The 19,292-nt window shown below is 50.3% G+C and overlaps 9 protein-coding genes and 1 non-coding gene across 10 annotated transcripts; 5 read left to right on the top strand and 5 right to left on the bottom strand.

Moving 5' to 3' along the window:
- Nucleotides 1-755: 755 nt before the first annotated feature.
- Nucleotides 756-1,745, bottom strand: ASPGLDRAFT_132149 (uncharacterized protein; the record flags this gene model as incomplete). The annotated part of the gene is made up of 1 exon (XM_022541103.1): nt 756-1,745. One exon carries the CDS (start codon nt 1,743-1,745, stop codon nt 756-758), a length of 990 nt encoding a protein of 329 aa, XP_022398366.1.
- Nucleotides 1,746-1,772: 27 nt separating this feature from the next.
- ASPGLDRAFT_642140 (uncharacterized protein) lies at nt 1,773-4,476 on the bottom strand. The gene is made up of 2 exons (XM_022548745.1): nt 4,283-4,476; nt 1,773-4,206 (listed from the first exon to the last, which is right to left on the bottom strand). The coding sequence occupies exon 2, from the start codon at nt 4,064-4,066 to the stop codon at nt 1,886-1,888; it is 2,181 nt and encodes a 726-aa protein (XP_022398365.1). The 5' UTR covers nt 4,067-4,206; nt 4,283-4,476; the 3' UTR covers nt 1,773-1,885.
- A 141-nt stretch (nt 4,477-4,617) lies between these two features.
- ASPGLDRAFT_176750 (putative glycerol dehydrogenase) lies at nt 4,618-6,200 on the bottom strand. The gene is made up of 4 exons (XM_022542879.1): nt 5,766-6,200; nt 5,419-5,715; nt 4,981-5,361; nt 4,618-4,911 (listed from the first exon to the last, which is right to left on the bottom strand). The coding sequence occupies exons 1-4, from the start codon at nt 5,830-5,832 to the stop codon at nt 4,706-4,708; spliced, it is 951 nt and encodes a 316-aa protein (XP_022398364.1). The 5' UTR covers nt 5,833-6,200; the 3' UTR covers nt 4,618-4,705.
- Nucleotides 6,201-6,232: 32 nt separating this feature from the next.
- ASPGLDRAFT_50206 (inositol oxygenase) lies at nt 6,233-7,748 on the top strand. The gene has a single exon (XM_022547259.1). It carries the CDS (start codon nt 6,563-6,565, stop codon nt 7,541-7,543), a length of 981 nt encoding a protein of 326 aa, XP_022398363.1. The 5' UTR covers nt 6,233-6,562; the 3' UTR covers nt 7,544-7,748.
- A 273-nt stretch (nt 7,749-8,021) lies between these two features.
- ASPGLDRAFT_60144 (putative NAD binding Rossmann fold oxidoreductase) lies at nt 8,022-9,213 on the bottom strand (the record flags this gene model as incomplete). The annotated part of the gene is made up of 2 exons (XM_022548425.1): nt 8,827-9,213; nt 8,022-8,762 (listed from the first exon to the last, which is right to left on the bottom strand). The coding sequence occupies exons 1-2, from the start codon at nt 9,151-9,153 to the stop codon at nt 8,022-8,024; spliced, it is 1,068 nt and encodes a 355-aa protein (XP_022398362.1). The 5' UTR covers nt 9,154-9,213.
- Nucleotides 9,214-9,768: 555 nt separating this feature from the next.
- Nucleotides 9,769-9,840, top strand: ASPGLDRAFT_t131. The gene has a single exon. It is a non-coding gene; the product is annotated as a tRNA-Glu (tRNA).
- Nucleotides 9,841-10,640: 800 nt separating this feature from the next.
- On the top strand, nt 10,641-11,914 carry ASPGLDRAFT_28034 (uncharacterized protein; the record flags this gene model as incomplete). The annotated part of the gene is made up of 2 exons (XM_022543716.1): nt 10,641-11,709; nt 11,769-11,914. 2 exons carry the CDS (start codon nt 10,641-10,643, stop codon nt 11,912-11,914), a joined length of 1,215 nt encoding a protein of 404 aa, XP_022398361.1.
- Nucleotides 11,915-12,380: 466 nt separating this feature from the next.
- Nucleotides 12,381-13,931, top strand: ASPGLDRAFT_37975 (uncharacterized protein; the record flags this gene model as incomplete). Its single annotated transcript, XM_022544888.1, has 4 exons — nt 12,381-12,452; nt 12,708-13,393; nt 13,454-13,486; nt 13,538-13,931. The coding sequence occupies 4 exons, from the start codon at nt 12,381-12,383 to the stop codon at nt 13,929-13,931; spliced, it is 1,185 nt and encodes a 394-aa protein (XP_022398360.1).
- A 717-nt stretch (nt 13,932-14,648) lies between these two features.
- On the top strand, nt 14,649-16,626 carry ASPGLDRAFT_37974 (gamma-glutamyltransferase; the record flags this gene model as incomplete). Its single annotated transcript, XM_022544887.1, has 5 exons — nt 14,649-14,876; nt 14,933-15,712; nt 15,765-15,925; nt 15,981-16,114; nt 16,175-16,626. The coding sequence occupies 5 exons, from the start codon at nt 14,649-14,651 to the stop codon at nt 16,624-16,626; spliced, it is 1,755 nt and encodes a 584-aa protein (XP_022398359.1).
- Nucleotides 16,627-16,751: 125 nt separating this feature from the next.
- On the bottom strand, nt 16,752-18,933 carry ASPGLDRAFT_28031 (uncharacterized protein; the record flags this gene model as incomplete). Its single annotated transcript, XM_022543715.1, has 2 exons — nt 16,752-18,389; nt 18,445-18,933. 2 exons carry the CDS (start codon nt 18,931-18,933, stop codon nt 16,752-16,754), a joined length of 2,127 nt encoding a protein of 708 aa, XP_022398358.1.
- Nucleotides 18,934-19,292: the final 359 nt, after the last annotated feature.

Raw genomic sequence — 19,292 nt, 5'->3', positions numbered from 1 at the left:
CGAAATCGGATTCCGGGTAGCAGACTTGCTGCTGAAGACAGATAGAAAGAGTGAATAGAGAAAGAGGTCGGACGAGCACTCAGGTCACACTCCAGCAGTGCAAAGTGAAGTTCCCTATACTCAATTCTCTTCCGTCTCTTTGTCTTCCACTCTTGTCTCTCTTTATCGCAGTCTTATTTGGCGCTTAGACGTTCTGTAGGACACTGGGATCTCACTGGCCGGATGAAAGGCGCTCGGGGGTGGTATTGAGTCACTTGATTCGGATGCCGCTGCTGCTGAGCTGCGAAGGGTGCGACATCCCGTCGGGGAGGGCAGGATAAAGCAGGAATAAGAAATGAAAGGATAAAATGAAATACAAATGAAAAACAACGATAGTGATGAAGGTAGGAAGAATGGAAGAAAGAAGAAAGAAGAGAGAAGAAAAGAACAGACGCGAGTATCGTGGGATGTTGGCGGTGAGGCGCTTCGATGTCTTTCGCCGCGGCAACTGACGTGGACGTATAAGTATTCCACAGGTTTTATATAAAGGAAGTTGCTATAGAAGAAATAGATCTCACAGGTAGATTAATCTCTGGGCATATGAATCATGACAGAACCATAGATTGGCGAGATGGCGGCCATATTGATGCCCAAGGCAGTCACTCCGTGGTTCAGGTATCAAGATATTTTAAGCTAACTATTGTACAGGGTATCAATCCAAGGTAAATGACCAAAAAAAAACTCCAACGAGATGCAAAATACAGATGCAAGTCATGTCATGTCAGCCCATTCGCAACCTTCTTCATCGGTGACATCTCCAATACCCAATTCCCCTCCTCCTCATGCGCCACCCCTCCTCTCCGTGCCGCTCGCATCATCTTCTCACTCGCCCTCGTCCTCTCCCCCGTTTCCCGGTCCCAGGCCCATCTCTCCTTGAGCCACATCCAGGTCAAATATGCGCGCAATTCCTTGTCGTGGGGTAGAACCGATTTCCATTCCGGTATAAAGTCCGATGTCTGTGCGCCTGTTCCGTTCCAGTCCCGTGCAAGCCCTCGTAGTTCGTCTCGGCAGAAGATCCGCCAGCTATCCAAGGAGTAAGCGCCCACGCCGGGGAGGTGTGCAATTTCCCAGGCTACTCTGGGGTCATTGTCGTCAATACACTCGTCCTGGCTAATGTCTCTTCCGTCCATTTTGCGGGGGTAGTGGAGTTCGCGATATCGTTTTCCTTTGGTGGGAGGATTGGCAAGCCATGTCTGTGCTAGACTAATACATTTCTTTGCACGTTGATTCTGGAAACCCAAACTGTGCATCATGGACACCAGTTCAGATAGCTCTGCTGCGGCCATGGCTTCCACTGTAGGGTACCGATTGAAAACTTGAAAAAGAACCGGGATAGCAACTCCGCCTCTGGTTCGGTTCAGGAAAATGGTAGCAATGAGTAGTCGAAAGGGATCGTGGGCGAGCTGCTCCTGGATCAGGCCAAACGATGGAGCATCAATTGGCGGAAATGGAAGACACGATTCAGGCTCAATAAGAGGGTTCGGGAAATAAGGCGATATCTTGGGGATTTTGGAGCGCGACAATTTAACAGGCTGAGGTACACTCTTTTTGGTTGGAGTTCTCGGGACAACAGCTGAATGGGAATTGGTCTCCTCATCTCCAGCAATAGAACTATGCACATCACTAAGACACGTATCTGAGTCGGAACAAAGAAAGTCGGAAGACAAATCGAGCTTTTCCAGAAGAAGACGTGTTTCCTCTGGCATTGTATTCTTTTGTTTCGTAGGGTGGTATTCGGGTTTGTTGCAAATGCACGGTTTTTTGATAGTTTTCTTCTTCTGTGAAGTATCAAAATATTTGGATCTCACCTCCTCGCCCGCAATTACACGGTGCGAATCCTCGGTTTTTATAAATCCAAGTCCCAATGTGGATCCTCCAAGATATTTGAATAATCCATTGATTCGTCTTCAGGGTCGTCCGGAATCGGACGGTGGTTTTCAGCATTCTCCTTAGGATCAGGTTGGAACTTCTCAAGTTGCCTCCCAGACTGCTGTTCAGATTGCTCTTGATTCTTCAAATCTCGCTTCTTTTGTTTTCGCTTCTGACGCTTGCGCCGGTTCTTTTCTCTTTTCTTCTCCTCCGCCGACATCACTCCGGGCAGAGTCGTGGTGGCAAGAATTTCGTCGACATCTGGAAACCTTTGTCTCTCCCTTTCTGCTCGTGTCTTTTTCGTCTTCGGCTCAAACAGCGCGGGGTCAACAACAGTGACCGCTTCGTTGCTAAGATAAAACTTGGGAGTATTTTTCTCGCTGACGTTGTGCATGCCTTCACGAGGCTTTCTTTCGTTCTTCTTTGGTTTCCGCGTCGACTTCGGTGGCTTGGGAGAAGCAATAGCTTCCTCAGTGGCCCCCGGTTCGTCGGCATCGTCCACATTATCGTTGTCATCATTGTCAAGCGAGATTGTGTGATCCCGTAGGCCTAGGTCCCAGTCGGCAAGATAGTTCTTTTCATGAGGTTTGCCGTTCACACGGATCCTCTCGGGGAGAGCTGTCAATTGAGCTGGTTGTGCGGCAGTAGATTTCTGGGCATCTGTTTCTGTGACAGTCCGTTTATCTTCATTTTCGGCCTCGTCATCAAGAGGAATCGGATCCGTTTCTGATCCCAGATCAGAATATCTGCTTTTGCTGGGGCTGCTGTGGGTCGACGTAGCAGGAGCAATATTGTCGTGGTTGGACTCACATTTTGAGGCAGCGTCCTTTTTGGTAGACTCAGGCGACTTGGGCGGAGTAATAGCTATCAGATCATCATCCACGATTACCTGAGGCGCGTGGTTTGGCAGAACGCTCGCTGTATCTTCAATATTGATGATTTCGGGTTTTTCGGCCTCAGCTTGGATCGTGCCGTTCTCTAGCCTCGATCGCCTCTCCTTCTTGCTCTTCTTGGGCTTATCCTTGTTCTTTTCGGCGCGTCTCTTCCTCTTCCGTTCCTTCTTGAACAAGGCCTCATCTTCCTCGTCAAATTCTTCTCCAAACTCCGAAAGATAGTCGTCGGCACCATGTCCCTCTGCCCAGGTCTCGAGATAGATCCTTCTGATGAACCTCACTAGCTCGTCGACGGCAGACTGGTTTAATCTCAGCGCACACGCCTTCCCACGCACATCGCCCACGAATTGCTGCCTGGCGCACCGTCCAACCGGATATCCATGTCCCTTCATAAAAGGATGCGACTCTATGAATCCAAGCAACTCGGATTGCTGGTCCGGTCCGAGAGATGCTAGTATTCTGTCTTCCGCGAGACCGGCTTTGTCGACGGGTAGATTGTTGTTTGGCTCGGTTTCGTGGACGCCGTCATTCTGGGGAACAGGAACAGCGTCTATTTCCATCTCGCCGTCATAATCCGCCTTGTCGAGATTCATGGCATCTGCCTTGGGCTCAGGCTCGGGCTCGGGTTCAGGCGCAGGTTCAGGTTCGGGTTCAGGTGCAAGCTCTGGCTCTGGCTCTGGCTTCGGCTCCGGCTCCGGCTCCGGTTCTGGCTCCAGCTCAGGGCCAGGCTCATGCGCAGGCACAGGTTCGGGTGCAAGCTCAGGTTCTGGCTCACGCTCGGGCATAGGTTCAAGTTCAGGTGCAAGCTCTGGCTCATGCACAAGCGTAGCAAACTCCGATTCTACCCCTAATTCAGTTTCACTCTCACTCTGATCCTCCACAATCCTTGTAGTCAATTTCTGTGCCGCAGCAGCCTTTGCGCGTGTAACACGACCCGACGCGAAATAAGGCGACTTCCTCTTCCCCGAAAGCTGCGCCCGTCCATTATTTGTATCATTATTACCCGTTTCCTCCGACGTACTTGTAGACCGCTCATATGTAGGCTCATCGTCGCGCGCGCCGTCTAACCCTTGCATCTGCACTTCTTCCCCACCTTCGCCAATTCCCATTAAACTTGACTTGTACTCGTCAAAGCTGGTGTTGTAGGTATGTTCGTCGGAGAGGATGTTTTCGACCGTGTTTAGGTAGATCTCGTCGTTGAATGGCTGGTATGCGTCTGTGTTGACGGCAGCTACCATCTTCCGCTTTTGGCTGCGCGTCTGCATTTTTGTGGGATTGGGATCTAAGTTCTTATGCGTTTTATTCGGTTCGATTCGATTGTTCGACTATGTTGATTATTCGCGGTACGCGGTATTCGGCATGGTAAAGCTAGGTCGCGAAGAGGAAGGTGTTGAATCTGCTGGTGCTGAAAAGGCTCAGGGTCAGCGATATCCTCTTTCAAAATTGAGGTATACCATAGGAAAAATAAGGGAAAGACAAACCAGCTTGCAGGCAAAATCCGTTAGTGCCACCCAGCTATTCCAACGCCATCCGGGTCTTGCTTCAGCATGCTCAGCAAAGGAACATGCCTGCAGAGGGATAACACAGCAGGCTTATAACACAATATATTAAGTGAATCTTGAGCTCTAAAATTGAGCTCCAATTGTATTCACCATGCCCAGTGGACTGTTTTGACTGCTGTCAAAATCGGGACGTGAATTGGAGAAGGTAAAAAATAGTGGAGAATGCACAGGCCAATTGCCATATCGGTACAGTGACAGTACAGAGTAGAGTTGAGATGCTCTACAACCATTCACAAAACATATGCAGCAATATTCATTGGTATTTTCATAAGCCATGTCTATTTACATCTGGTCTATTTCCAATTCCATAGCAGTCATAATACAGCCCTTCAATCTACACGCTTAGAGCTTGCCAACCTTGTCGGGGAATCCAAAGTCAACGCCAAACGGAGGGAAGATGAAACGCTGGAACGCTTGTTTTGCGGCAAGGTCGTCACTGTAATTGGCGATGGTTGCGATATCCGAGTCATCCAGGTGGATCAGTTTCCGGTTGTCTTCGATACGAGAGGGGGTGACGGATTTGGCGAGGACGGAGGAACCACGGGCAACTAGATCGAAATTGTTAACATTGCTCACACTTCTTTGAATTGTATGACGATGGAAATTGGTGCACTCACTGTGCCAGCTCAGGAGAACAGTAGCCGGAGTAACGCCTCGCTTCTGGGCCACTTCGACAATCGGCGCTGCCGTGAAAAGCGGGCTACCTGTGCTGCCCAGAGGACTGTATGCAGTGATAACGATACCCTTCTCCTTGCAGAAGTCGACGATCTCCTGCTGTGGGAGGGAGGGGTGGTTCTCGATCTGGTTGACAGCCGGGGCAACGGTAGCCTGGGGCAGAAGCTCCTCGAGGTACTTCACACTGTAGTTGGAGACACCAATGGCCTTGACCTTGCTGGTGGTCAGGAGCTTCTCCATGCTCTTCCAGGTGGTGACATGGGAGTGCGAGTGAACGATATCGCGGGAACCGTCTTCGTGCTTGGGGAAGAGGGGGTGGTTTCCTGTCATCGTCGTTAGAAACTGCGCAAATATCTCGTAGAGTGACAAGGCAAGCTCACCATTAGGATTCATAGCCAACGGCCAGTGAACAAGGTACAGGTCCAAGTAGTCCAAGCCCAGCTTCTTCAAACTCTCGTCCAATGCCTCCTCCACGCGAGAGTGGAATGTGCACCACAGCTTGGTGGTCACGAACAACTCCTCCCGCTTGACGAGGCCGGCGTCAATGGCATCCTTGATACCCTTTCCGACCTCCTCTTCGTTCTGGTAGCAGCATGCGCCATCGATGTGACGGTAACCAGCCTTGATAGCGTGGAAGACGGCTCTTTCGACTTCACCGGGGGCGGATTGCCAAGTTCCTGTACAGAATTAGAGGGTGCAAAAAACAATGGTCTCTGCTATCGCATACCCAGTCCCAAGGCGGGAATCTCAGCTCCAGTGTTGAGCTTGAATCGCACGTCCGCAGCAGCAGTCATTGTGAGGATATCTTAGAGAATAGTATTATTGTGGAAAGAATGAAGAATGAGTATGAAAAGAGAAGAGAAAAGACGTGCTGAAAAGGACGGTCTATTACCCCTCCATCCCCTCATCCCCGCTATTGCAATTCCCCCATGTCGACGAGGGTCTAGTACAACCCATGCACTTCTTACTCAGCATCCCGACTGTGTCGGGTACCTTTTCTCCTTCTGGATAGCCGTCAAGAACCTCAGCAACACTCGCCGAAAGATGCCTTCTCGATTTGAAATCCGAGTCCTGATTGACCCGGTCCGTGAGTATGTGATATCATCCCGTGCAACTCAAATTAAGATTCAAACTGATGCAAGATAGCATAATTTCCCCTTTCGGCCATCCCGCGCCCTCGGAAACCAGAATCCAGGCGAAACCCGCCACTGCATCCATGGAGAGACTTTCCCTCCGCGGTTCCACTGCGGCGGAATCTTGAATCCGGGGAATGAAAGGGCTGGTCGATCTGGAGGAATGAAGCCTCAAGGGATCTCCGGGCGTGGGATTCGTTACTCTAACGGATTCTGAGGCCCGTGGCGACTCCTGTGTGTGAAATTCTTGCATGAGTCGTGCTTTGGTGGGAGATCTATTGTCATATATATCACCAGTCAGACCCCAGGTTGACTCCATCAACAACATCAACTCTTTTACTAAACACGATCCATCAAAAGTCTTTTTCATTGCGAACAAAATATAATCACAATGGCACCAGCAGCAGTTGACGCACCCCCCGCCACTCCCGTCTTCTCTAAGCGGGACGGCCACGCCCTCGAGGACCTGTCCGACGCCATCGACGACGTCAACGTCCTCAAGGACACCCTGAAGAAGCAGCAAGCCGCTGAGAAGAAACAACAAGAGGAGAAGGGTCTCTACGAACAATCCGAGTTCGACCAGGACAAGGACAAGACCCAGTTCCGCCAATACGAAGACGCCTGTGACCGGGTCAAGAACTTCTACAAGGAACAACACACCAAGCAAACAGTGGCCTACAACCTCAAAGCTCGCAACATGTTCCACTCCAAGACCCGCGCCGAAATGACCATCTGGGAAGCCATGGAGAAACTCAACACCCTCATCGACGAGTCCGACCCAGACACCAGCCTCTCCCAGATCGAGCACCTCCTCCAGTCCGCAGAAGCCATCCGCCGCGACGGCAAGCCCCGCTGGATGCAGCTGACCGGCCTCATCCACGACCTGGGCAAGTTGCTTTACTTTTTCGACGCACAGGGCCAGTGGGATGTCGTTGGTGACACATTCCCCGTCGGTCTTGGTTTCGACGACCGCATCATCTACGGCTCCGAGTCCTTCAAGGACAACCCGGACTACTACGACCCCATATACAGCTCCAAGTTCGGTATCTACACCCCCGGCTGCGGGCTGGACAATGTCATGCTCTCGTGGGGTCACGATGAGTACCTCTACCACGTTGCCAAGGAGCAGTCTGTCCTGCCCGCTGAGGCGCTCGCCATGATCCGCTACCACTCGTTCTACCCCTGGCACAACACTGGTGCGTACTACGAGCTCATGGACGACCATGACAAGGATATGCTTCGCGCTGTCAAGGCATTTAACCCGTATGACCTTTACAGCAAGAGCGATGGCATTCCCAGTGTGGAGGAGCTGAAGCCCTACTACATGGAGCTCATCAACGAGTACTTCCCCACGAAGGTTCTCAAGTGGTAGATGCTTGGTTTGGAATCGTTTTTGTATAGGGATGGCTTTTGTTTTTTGTTCAGATTACCGTTACTGTTCACGGTTTCTTTCTGCATGATATAAGCGATGATTTACGAGTTTTCAATGAATGATTTCCATGATTCTTTTATTTCCTGTACTCCATGGAGTACCATTGTAGACAGTGTAGATTGATTAAGATTATCTTAAGTTTGACATCTTCTTTTGGCGATCGTGCTACTGTATGAGCCTATCTGTGACGGCAACGGCTCTCGGAATCGGGTTCCCGACAGTGGCACCGAGTTTCCGAGAGCCTACAGAGTAGAGCTTGAGTGCAGGATAACCAATAACTGATGCTCTATCGGATAGAACGGGTATATTGCAGTAGAATATTGCTATGGCTATGCGTAAGATATTGTAGTAGGTGGTGATCATACAGTATGATGTAGGGTATGAAAGGTGCACGAAGTCTATCAACAGACTATTAAGCTTACAACCTCGATTTATTCGCCCGACTCCCATCCTCCTCAAAGAAAATCTTCTGCCCCGTAATCAACGACTCCTGCAACGCAGCTCCAATGCGAACAGCTTGCACAGCACCCTCCAACTTCAACGGCACAGGCTTGTTTTCCAAACACGACGCCGTGAACTCATTCGCCTCCGTAACAAAAGCATACTCGAACCGGTCGTAGTAATGCTGCGGGATTTCCCGATGTACGCCCCCGTTATCATAAGTGTTGACCAGGTTAATCTGCGGCTGCGCGTTGACGGTAACCTTGCCCTTCGTCCCGATGATCTCGGTTGTATCCTCTTGCCCCGCAGCCATCATCCGTGAAGCGTAGAAATACGCCATCTTGCCGTTATAAAATTCGACCAGGCCGACGGCGTTATCGCGATCGTTGTGCTTGCGCAGGTCTGGTTCGACGGCCGTGATGCCCACCGCGGACACGGACTTGACCTTGCCATCCTGTCCGAAGAACCAGAGTGCCAGATCGATGTCGTGGATGGAGCAGTCGACGAAAATGCCGCCGGAGAACTGGGCGTAGGCGACGAAGAAGCCCGACGGGTCGAGCTTGTCGCATGTTTGGCTGCGCAGGACGGAGGGGGAGCCTAGGTCGCCGGTGGTCATTTTGCGGTGGGCATCGCGGTAGGAGGCGTCGAAGCGGCGGGAGAAACCGCACATTACTTTGAGATGGGGCTTTTTGGCGGCTGCGTCGAGGACTTGTTGCGACTATTGTCGTGTACCGTTAGCGGTTGATCAATGTACTCTGGGAATATGGGTGGTGAAGACATACAATCTCAACATTCGTCGAAAGGGGCTTCTCGCAAAGAACATGCTTCTCAACGTCAATCGCCTTGATAGCTTGTTCGGCGTGGACGGCCGTCGCAGAAGCGACAACCACAGCTTCTAATCCCTCGTGCTTCAGCATGTCATCGTAGTTCTTGTACAACTTGACGCCGTACGGAGCAAGGTGCTCCTTTGCCCATTCGATCTCAGTATCATCAGGCGTGCTTGCAGCGACCAGTTCTGCGCGAGGAGTGCGTTCGAGGAAGTTTAGGGCATGGCGCTTTCCCATGCGGCCGAGACCAGCGCAGCCGATTCGAAGCTTGGAGACGGACATGGTGGATGTAGATGTCGTGAATGGAGGAGGAAAGAAGGAAGGGGGATGACTTGGGAGACTAGTTTGAGTAACAAATAAAAACCCTCCCTATTTAAAAATCTGGGCACACCGCTTCATCGGAAACCATTGTACAGAGCTTCAGGGATCAAAGCCATCCATCGCGACGTTGCCATTGCTACCCCGGAATTGGTAACGGGCCCAGACCGCCAGCTGGTGGATTGCCTCGGAAAAGGGCTTCCACGATAGGACTACGGAGTACAGTGTAGTTACCAGTTCTCCACGGGGAAGGCTTCAGGTCGGAATTCCATTGAAGGGTTATCCTGACTGGTTCTAAACGGTGAATGGTTCTTTTCTGGTTGAGCATGATCTGCGGACTATGGGATTTGCAGGTTCTCGAGTATTGACCATACGTAGAGGATATTTGGAATGCATTACACGAATAATAAAACAAACTTATTATAATTATATAATGCTTTGTATTTTGGCATTTTTTTCATTCAATAATACTTATCTAATAGTTGGAAGATCGAGGTGTGGTTTCGGTATTTTTTGTGGCTATTAACTATAAATGTGGCTTATATAGCACTTATGGAAAATGCATTACAGATTACTCTTTCCGGCATGGTGTAATGGTAAACATCGCCGTCTTTCACACGGCAGCTCGGGGTTCGATTCCCCGTACCGGAATTATATTTTTGTTTTTTTTTTTGCCTTTCCCTTCCTTCCAGCGATACTTGGCTGTTTGTACTCCGTGGAACTTGATGGTTTATTTACTGATGGGGGACATTCATTTCCAACTAATATCGGCTGTGTTTCTTGCTGTCTTATCGACCAAAGCAGAAGCTAAAGCTGCTGTACACTCGGATATATATTTGCTGTATTTTAGGATTTTAACTCAGCTACATCGACCTTTCTCATATAATAGAGCAGGTAGATTCAAAGTCTAGATTTCTTCATACTGACCAGTCCCATAGCATAGCTTTCGTGAGTACAAAAGTCCATGACAATGACAGCGGCAACTCACCGCCGAGGCCTAGCAATCAATCAACTAAGTCAAATCTCGACTGCGACAACGCCGACATTGATTCTACTACAGTACGACCCAACTCTTTGATCTCTTTCATATTATTATCTTTATACACTCACAAGTGATACGCGATCACTGACTACTCGAGAGGATAATCTATATAACCTCACAGAGGAATAAGAAGCTTTGCGAAACAGCGATGAGGCTAAACCGATAACCTCAATGGCAAGGAAGACTACAGATCCCCGTGTATAATTGCCGTAGTGCAATCTCGCGTCGCATATTATACAGTTCGATTATATACCATCTTGGATCGCGCCTTGCATCCTCATCCTCTGATTTGGTAAATGCCTCCTCCGGGTCTGCGCAACGAGTCTAACCGCCGATACTCGAGTAACAGTAGCACCAACCATCCACTACGACCTCCCCCCTCCCTCTATCCCTCCATCCAACATAGGCCATGCTCGCAGCAAAACCCCGACACTGGAACCAAGCGGCCCTCGCAAACTACCTTGGCGGATCCGAAGATGAAATCGCAACCGTGAGACGGGGCATCGTGCAGTTGATGAAATCCTACGACGCAATCCACAAGTCGTTCAAGACCAAAGCAGCGAAGAATGAATTAAAAGAGCTATTGCTGTCAAATCTCGACAAACTTCCAGCGCTCGTCCGAGATGCGCGCACGAATGACGTTCGCATGGAGGGGTTGATGGGTCTGGCGTACAAGGTCAACAATGCGCATAAGCAGTATGGGCGCGAGAAGATGGCTTCGATGATCACGAATAAGCAGCCCGAGGTTAGGAATAATGACGATAATGACAATGGCGATGACGACGAAAGTAGCAGTGAGGAAAGTGGAGAGGAGGATTCAAGCGACGACGATAGCAGCACTGGGAATGACCCGGGGATACACAGGTCCAACGAGCAACCAAGGCCCGAAGTCAATGGCACCGGAAATTGTGACAGGCCCTCAGAAAGCAGAGGCCATGAGCGGATCCATGGCATTAGAAGTGACCATAGCAGAAGCCAGAGCAGGGCTAACTATAGCAGCCCGGCAGTCGTCGTGGACAGAAGTTCTGCGGTTGGACCCCCGAACAAGCGCATAAGACCATCAGAACCACTGGCACCACCGACTCCTCTCTCTGGACCTTTACCGTCTTTCCCTCAATATCAGAAACCGAGCTATGATCTATCAGTTCGCAACATCTGGGTGGTAAATGAGGTCGACAATGAAAGTCACGGCCTCTGTCCTGTCATCGAACTCGTCAAGAAAGACTGTGATAAGAACAATCTTCAACTCTCGGACCTGGACTTTGATCACTGGATGTTGATTGTGCAGGCCCATTGTAGCTACGACTATACTATCCACCGGTTGGAATATCGGCCGTCAGCTACCATCATCTTGCCTTCGATGATCGGCCGGCCGTTTACAATCCCCATGCGCACCCCGAGTCAATGGCGGGGTGCGCTGAACTCACAGCTACAAGCTAAACCAGACCAGGATCCAGTTTTTTACCTGGTATCTCAATGTAAGTGACTCCGAGTCTTGTTGTGCTCCTTCTCGTGGTAATTCCTGACAATGCCTTAGCGGAATTGAGACCAGAATCTTCACCTCTATCATCTGGATTTGATTTTTCTCAGACATACCAGCCTGCTACTAGGCTGAGTCCTACCGTGAAGCAAGAATACGTGGAAGAGCTCTTGGAGCAAAGAGCGCGGAACAATCCGCGCTAGATGCAGCTCAACATAGACCAATAGCTAGACGTGCAGCTGTGCGTACTCCGTACTCCGTACTTATATATTAATATAAATTAACCTAGCTTGACAGCCATTAGGCCCGTACTTCTGCTCTCACCGTACTACACCAAATAGGCGATGCCCATTGCCCCTACTATGCAATTGCAGCCAATAGTCCCGCTTACTAAGCGCATACACCGGGATCGGTCCCAGCTACTCACCGCCCGGCAGAGTCGGACCAATGCCATGGCAGCAAGACATTTGCAGGACATGGGAGTCCTCAGTACGGAGTATCTTTCAGCTGCTGCTTTCTTTCGTGATTCCTGTCGTGTTCTCAGCTCATCCCATTCTCTGCCTCTTTTCCGGTCGGATTTATCGCATCGAGTTCTGTCCCACTGTGTGTCAGGACCCTCTGTTTTTGCTGGGCAGAAGAGCTTCCGTCCCCGTGGGATTCGCGGAAGAGATGCGCAAAGTGCGCCGTAGCCACACCAAGTCCCGGAAGGGCTGTGTGCAGTGCAAGAATGGTCATGTGAAGGTCGGTTATATTGCATAGTTTCGTCTTTTTTGCAGGATTGCACAGGAATGAGGATGGTCGTGGCCCTTTATATAGGGGACAACTCCGCGGGCGCGGTTTCGGGCGTACCGAATACGGCGTATCCCATCCCGTGTACACCCCAGAAATACCCACACCGAGGAATGACAGACGGGCCCGTTCACAGATTCACATGTCTCTGCTGCATATTAATGGATCCGCGTATTTCGTGAATGCAATCGACTAACGCTCAGACAGTGCGATGAGGTGATGCCCACTTGTGGCTTGTGCCTGAAACGCAAGCAAGAATGTACCTGGCCGTCTGGCTCCGGAAATGACACTCACAGCCAGGAATCCTCCACTCCCAAAGATGGCAGCGATGCACATTTTGGCACGAGTGAGTCGCCGTCGTCCTTTGCTTCGGACCACTTACGATGCTTGGAGATGCGCCTATTCCACCATTATATGGTCGAGACGTACCGCTCGATGCCGGAGGGTAGACTCACCCATTATCACTATCAAGTGGTTATTCCGAAATTTGCGGCCAATCATGCGTTTTTGCTGGATGCTATGCTGGCCCTGTCGGCTATGCATCTTGCTTTCTCCGAAACCAACGAGACTCATTACTGGTTGGAGCTTGGATTGAAGTATCAGACCAGTGCTTGCACTTCGCTTAGTCGACTTTTGACAGTTGACGTGACGCCTGACCATTTTGGACCGGCCTTTCTTAGCTCGGTGTTTATCATGTTAACTGCAACCGCCTATCCCAGTGTCTCGCGGGACAACATTGCCTTCAACGCGCTTTCTCAGGTGCTGGAGATGCGGCGGTTACTAACCGGATGCTCACTTCTGATGGAGAGACTGCGAAATAGCCCCTCACCTGAAATGATGCAGTGGTTCAATGTTCAGGGTTCAGTCCGAAAGGATGATTCTCCAAGAGAAAAGTGAGTTCTTTTATCCTCTGGTGGACTGATTTGTAGCGTGAATGCTAATATTTAGAGTAGAATAAAAGATCAAAACATGCACCGAATACACAGGTTTGTTTCCTGACTAATTTTGTACAATGTACTGAGCTGACACATTTCAAGTGCCCTTAGTGATTCACTTCAACGATTATATCCGCTCATCGAGAGTTGCAGCGATTCCCGGAGAAGTCCCTACAAGAATACATGGGACTTGTTGAGTGATTCCGCTCACAGTTGGCCAATGTACGGTGCTCGGGGTGGTTTTATCGCATTACCGATCCATGTCAGCGATTCCTTTCTCACCTTGTTGCAGGAGGACGATTGGATGGCTCGTATCCTATTTCTACACTACGGCGTCGGTCTGCAGCTCCTCTCAGACCGGTGGTATGTTGGCGATTGGGGGCGACGCCTGGTGGTTTCGATTCTGGAATCTATGGAAAGCGAGATTCCACCTGAATGGGTGAACGTCGTGATGTGGGCGAGAATGGCAGTCGGGCTAAATGCTGCTGTGCCGTGAACCGAGCCAGACCATCGGTACTGACGAACCGATAAATGCTATTATCAATCTGCCTGCTGAAAACCGGGCAGGTTCAGGTCTGACAAACCATGACCCACAGACACGTGATTGTTGGGACCGGTTGAGGCCGAACAAAATAGTTGGGCATCCGCAGATAAGCTCATACCTGCGCGAAGGCACGGGATCATACGCTAGGACTCTCTTCAACCACTGTGAGCTCGAGGATGTTTGAACATGATGCGGGCGGCTTTCCAGTTGGTTGCGAATTTCTAGCACATGGTGTGCTTATCATTGCGCTGTCACCGTCTTATCTTGCTCTTTGTCCCGGAGACCTGACCTTCCGGTATATCCAGAGATGAGCTCTGGGTTTTTCATCCTGCGACTTTTTTTCTTTTTCATCTTAGCCTGTCGAATGATTAAGCTCTGGTTATTTTGACTTTATGATCAACAACCAGACATAGCTAAACAGCGGTCATCGAACCACAACAGGTTACGACCGGAAATTTGTGGGGAAAGGTCCATATCAACCAGAAGACCATCATCACGTTCGGGATTCAGGGACAATGGGCTCACTAGAGAAACAGAAGGTAATCAATAAATTCCGAACATTTCAGGTTTTCTTGGTTATGGTATTTACCTATATAATTCGCGTAGCTCCCGCTGTATTCGGGTCAGCTTCAACCCCAGGTCGACGGCAGACAAAGAAGCGTATCGAAGATGGCAATCTTCAGAGTTGCTACTGCGGCGATTCTATCGCTGGTATTGCTTATTGTGTACTTGCCAACCGTGTACACTTCGCCTGTCTTTACACGCGACCGGCAGCATTCTGGAGAAGCATCCGGTGAAATCGAAGCCGGTAAGTTGGGAGCAGTCGCAAGCGAAAGCGCACTGTGTAGTCGTTATGGTACCGATATGCTAGAGAAGGACGGGAATGCTGCTGATGCTGTGAGTATCTCGTTCCGGTCCGTTGGTCCGAATCGAGGCACTAATTGACTATGTAGTTGGTTGCAACATCGGTTTGCGTCGGAACAGTAGCTATGTACCACAGCGGCATTGGTGGAGGCGGCTTTATGCTTGTCAGGGCTCCAGACGGTTCATTCGAGTCCATTGACTATCGTGAGACGGCTCCTGCTGCAGCTTTCCAGGACATGTTCGAGAACAACACAGATGCATCCACGAAAGGGGGTCTAGCAAGCGGCGTCCCCGGTGACTTGCGAGGCCTCGAATATCTGCACAAGAAATACGGCTCTCTCCCATGGTCAACCGTCCTCCAACCCGCGATCCAAACCGCACGTGAAGGCTTCACCGTCAACGAGGACCTCCTCCATTATATAGACACCGCCATCGCAGAAGACGGAAATAACGATTTTCTCTGCACCGACCCCAGCTGGGCAATCGACTTCTGCCCGCACGGGACCCGCCTCGTCCTTGGCGAGACAATGACGCGCAAACGCTACGCAGACACCCTCGAAGTGATCGCCAAACAAGGCCCAGACGTCTTTTACAGCGGACCCATAGCCGAGGCGACCATCAGAGCCGTGCAATTGGCAAACGGCACGATGACCCTGGATGATCTGCAGGACTATACCGCTGTCACCCGCGACACGGCGCAGATCGACTACCGAAATTTTACGGTGACTAGTACGACGGCTCCGACTAGTGGTGCTATTGGGTTGAGTATTTTGAAGATCTTGGAGGGTTATGGGGACTTTTTTGCGCCGGATAGTGTTAATCTTAGTACGCACCGGTTGGATGAGGCTATTCGGTTTGGATATGGAGAGGTTTGTTGACCCATTGGTCCGTGTTTGTGAGTTGATCACTGACTTTGCGCAGAGAACACTACTTGGCGATCCATTCTTCGTCGATGGAATGTCAGAGTACCAAGCAGACATCTTGAAACAATCGACCATCAACGAAATCCGGAACAAGATACTGGACTATCAGACACAAAATGTATCCGTGTATGACCCCGAAGGACTCGAGAGTATCGAAACGTATGTCACCACACTCCAACTGGCTCACTGGAAATACATTATCTGACAAGCCTAGCCCCGGAACCTCACACATCTCCGTAGCCGACCACACCGGCCTTGCAATCTCCACAACAACAACAGTAAACACCCTCTTCGGATCAAAAGTCATGGTCCCCGAAACCGGCATCGTCATGAATAATGAAATGAACGGTACGCCCCCCTTCCCCTTCCTCTCCTCTCCCATCCAACAACCCGCTGACAAAAGAGCAGACTTCTCCATCCCCGGCTCCTCCTCCAGCTTCGGCTATATCCCCTCGGAAGCAAACTACATCCGCCCACACAAACGCCCCCTCTCCTCCACAACTCCCACAATAATAACCCACCCAAGCAACGGAACCCTCTTCTTTATCGCAGGCTCCGCAGGTGGAAGCCGGATTATCACAGCCACAGTACAGAACATAATCCACGTGGTCGATCAGGGTCTTTCGGCGGCGGAGGCACTAGCGCAGCCAAGATTGCATGACCAGCTTATTCCGAATCAGGTAGCGTTTGAGTGGACGTTTGATAATGCGACGGTGGCAGATATGCAAAGGAGGGGACATAATGTGACGTGGATGGAGTTGGGGAAGAGTACGGCGCAGGTTATTAGGGTGTTGGGGGATGGGGGGTTTGAGGCGGCGGGGGAGCCGAGGCAGAGGAAGTCGGGGGGTGTTGTTGTGTAGCTGCATTACATTTTATATCATTGATATGATGAACTTGATCTAATGTTTAGATAACACCGAAAAGAAGAAAAAGAAGAGATGATCTAATACACATACATAAAAAACATGGCACATGACAGGACAATCTATTTCAAACCAACCCACACCCGCTCCAGCAGAACCTTACCATTCTTCCTTGTAACAATCTCGCGATATCCCAACTCCTTCACCTCCTCATCACCTCCAACACCACCGCCACCATGATCCATCCGCTGCGCTCCCCAGACCTTCAACGCGTACAATCTCCTCGCCTCCCTCTCGATAACAATCGTGCTCGCCTGGCTCTCATTCAACACTTTTCTCTCCACCATAATATTAAACGCCTCTTGCAAGAGTTTGTACGGTAATCCGATCAAGATGGCGGATACGAGGACTACCTCAGGGTTGGGTTTCTGTTGTTCCTCGACAGAACCGAAAGATCCGAACTTGACCTCTGCTAGCTTGGGGTTTGAGAGGATACTCCCGGGCACTTTGCGGAGGTGTTCGGGGATGCGGTCGGGCATGCCTTTAGATTGCGCGGAGACGTAAAGTTCGAACGGCTCCTGTTTCTGCTGGAGGTGCTGTAGGTAAGTGGCTATGAAAGTGAAGAGGTACGTCCTTAGACGAGGAATCCAAGTATTCACGAGTTCCTGTTCCGCTGAAAATGACAACGATATCGGATGTCCAGGACAAGTAATAATGAACTTGGAAACGGACAGCGCGAAGTAAAGCACCATCTCGATATTATCCCAATCCACGAACTCCATCGCCAACTTCATGCCTGTTTCCATGATCTCGGGGAGGCCCAGAAACGCACCGGAAACGGCGTAGCAGATTGCAAAATCAGCGGTTGCAGCGCTCATTCCAAACTTCACCGTTCTGTGCACATCTTCGTCGGTATATCCCATCGCCATCATGGTGAACCGCGGCAGGTTCTGCCTGTTGAGCAATGGCAGGCCGTAGAGATTCTGTAGCGCGGTTTCGAATGCCTTCACCATGTAAAAGGTCTCGCCAACAAGGGCTTCGATGTCGACCTCGCCTGTGTTTTTACTGTCGTTGGAAGACGACTGGTGGTCGAGGCAGCTGAAAATTGCGGCCAGGCGGGGGCTGCGCGCGAGCAGGGCTTTGTGGGCGGGGAAAGTGAGGCAGAAGCTGTTTCTCGGGGATTCGAGAATGATGCGGCTGTCGGTGAAGGATCCGGCTTCGAGGAGGGCTAGGGTGTGCGTTCTCAGGCTGCCGTCGCTGGCACTGGTGCTTGGTTCCAGGACAATAATAGGTTTCTGGCTAGCCGTCTCAGGCTTAGGGTCAGCTGGAGCAAACATTTCTGGGTTGACGTTTTCCTTATTTCCACTGCCACCTTCATAAGCCTGCTCCCGAGAAAAAGCACAGTAGCAACAATCGCCAGAATGATGGGCACAGCAACACGACATCGGAAAAGGGCAATACTGGCAGTGTCGAGGTTTGTGCACGCAGCATCCAGGAACAAACTGGCACAGCATCCGTGTGTGCTCAGGACAGACAGTAGGAACAGGAAGTTGCTCTGGCACGTTGGAAGGCTGCTGTTGCGGCTGTTCCTGTGGTTGTTCCTGCTGGGCTGGTTTGTCGCCATGGATGCTAGCAGCGCGAACGGTAGCATCTGTCGTCGTGGAGGGAGTCAACTCGGTTATTGATGGACTGTCACAGTCCCCTGTGTAGAGACGCTGGGAGCTGAGGAATTTTTGGAGGCCATCTTCGTTATTCTTGGCCTGAAGGGGTCAGAAAGCACCAACTAAGTTTGCAGGGTGAAAGAAGTAAACAAACCTCATCCACTTTATGCCAACTCGCACTGTTGACGATAAATGGCGTAGGAGAACCCAACGACATCGGCTGAACCAGCCGAGGCAGACTCTCAGTCTCAGTCTCAACAGTGCTGCCTTCTTCAGTCTGCTCCTGGTCCTGGTCCAGCTTATCCTTTGCCTTAGTCCGACTTTTGGGCTTCTTCTTCTTGTTTTTCTTCTTCTTTTTCGCTGACGTGGTTTGGGGAGTGTCTTGAGGCTGCTTCTCGTGCTCGTTGTCCTCCGCAGCGGTCGTGTTCGTGTTCGTAAATGGCTTCGCGGGCGTTGCTGATGCTGATGCTGTCGTTACCGTCATCGTCGGAGTGGGGGATCTGCGTATAGTCCAGATGGTGGTATCTTCGTCTGGGTTTTCGTATTTGGAGGTCTGGGGATAAGATTCGCCCAGGGGATCCTGTTCGAGAGAATCTGCGAAGGAGGGGATGTCGGAGAGGCAGACTGAATGGCGTCTGAGCATAGTTGGTGTAGATGGGGGAAAGAAGCGGAGTAGAAAGAGAAAGAGGAAGAGAGAAGAGAGGTTGCTGACAGGGAAGGATTCTGAGGGAAGAAATTTTTTGAAAGGAGAAAACAGATCGCTGAATGAGAACATTCATTGTGGTAGTAGTTTTACTTCAGTAAGGTACTACTGTGAATTTTATATGGTGATACTTTTTATATAAATTGTGAATAATTGTTATTATTTTCTTTTAATGTATTGATCTGTGAATAAAGTCTTACTATATAACACCATTTCCCTGGATCTCTTTGTACAGGAGGGAGAAAGGAAGTGTTAGGGCTGTACACTGAATAATGAACTCACTGAGACAAAAATATTGA

Source organism: Aspergillus glaucus (assembly GCF_001890805.1).
Source record: "Aspergillus glaucus CBS 516.65 unplaced genomic scaffold ASPGLscaffold_18, whole genome shotgun sequence".
In the NCBI taxonomy this organism is placed as follows: Eukaryota; Fungi; Ascomycota; class Eurotiomycetes; order Eurotiales; family Aspergillaceae; genus Aspergillus; species Aspergillus glaucus.
The sequence above is the reverse complement of the archived record's forward strand: the minus strand, read 5'-3'. Positions and strand labels throughout refer to the sequence as shown.

Coding starts and splice junctions, on each gene's coding strand:
- ASPGLDRAFT_50206 (XM_022547259.1), top strand. CDS start 6,563: ATGGCACCAGCAGCAGTTGACGCACCCCCCGCCACTCCCGTCTTCTCT.
- ASPGLDRAFT_176750 (XM_022542879.1), bottom strand. CDS start 5,832: ATGACTGCTGCTGCGGACGTGCGATTCAAGCTCAACACTGGAGCTGAG. Junction 5,716..5,765: donor GATTCCCGCCTTGGGACTGG/GTATGCGATAGC, acceptor AATTCTGTACAG/GAACTTGGCAATCCGCCCCC. Junction 4,912..4,980: donor TGTTCTCCTGAGCTGGCACA/GTGAGTGCACCA, acceptor ATTTCGATCTAG/TTGCCCGTGGTTCCTCCGTC.
- ASPGLDRAFT_642140 (XM_022548745.1), bottom strand. CDS start 4,066: ATGCAGACGCGCAGCCAAAAGCGGAAGATGGTAGCTGCCGTCAACACA.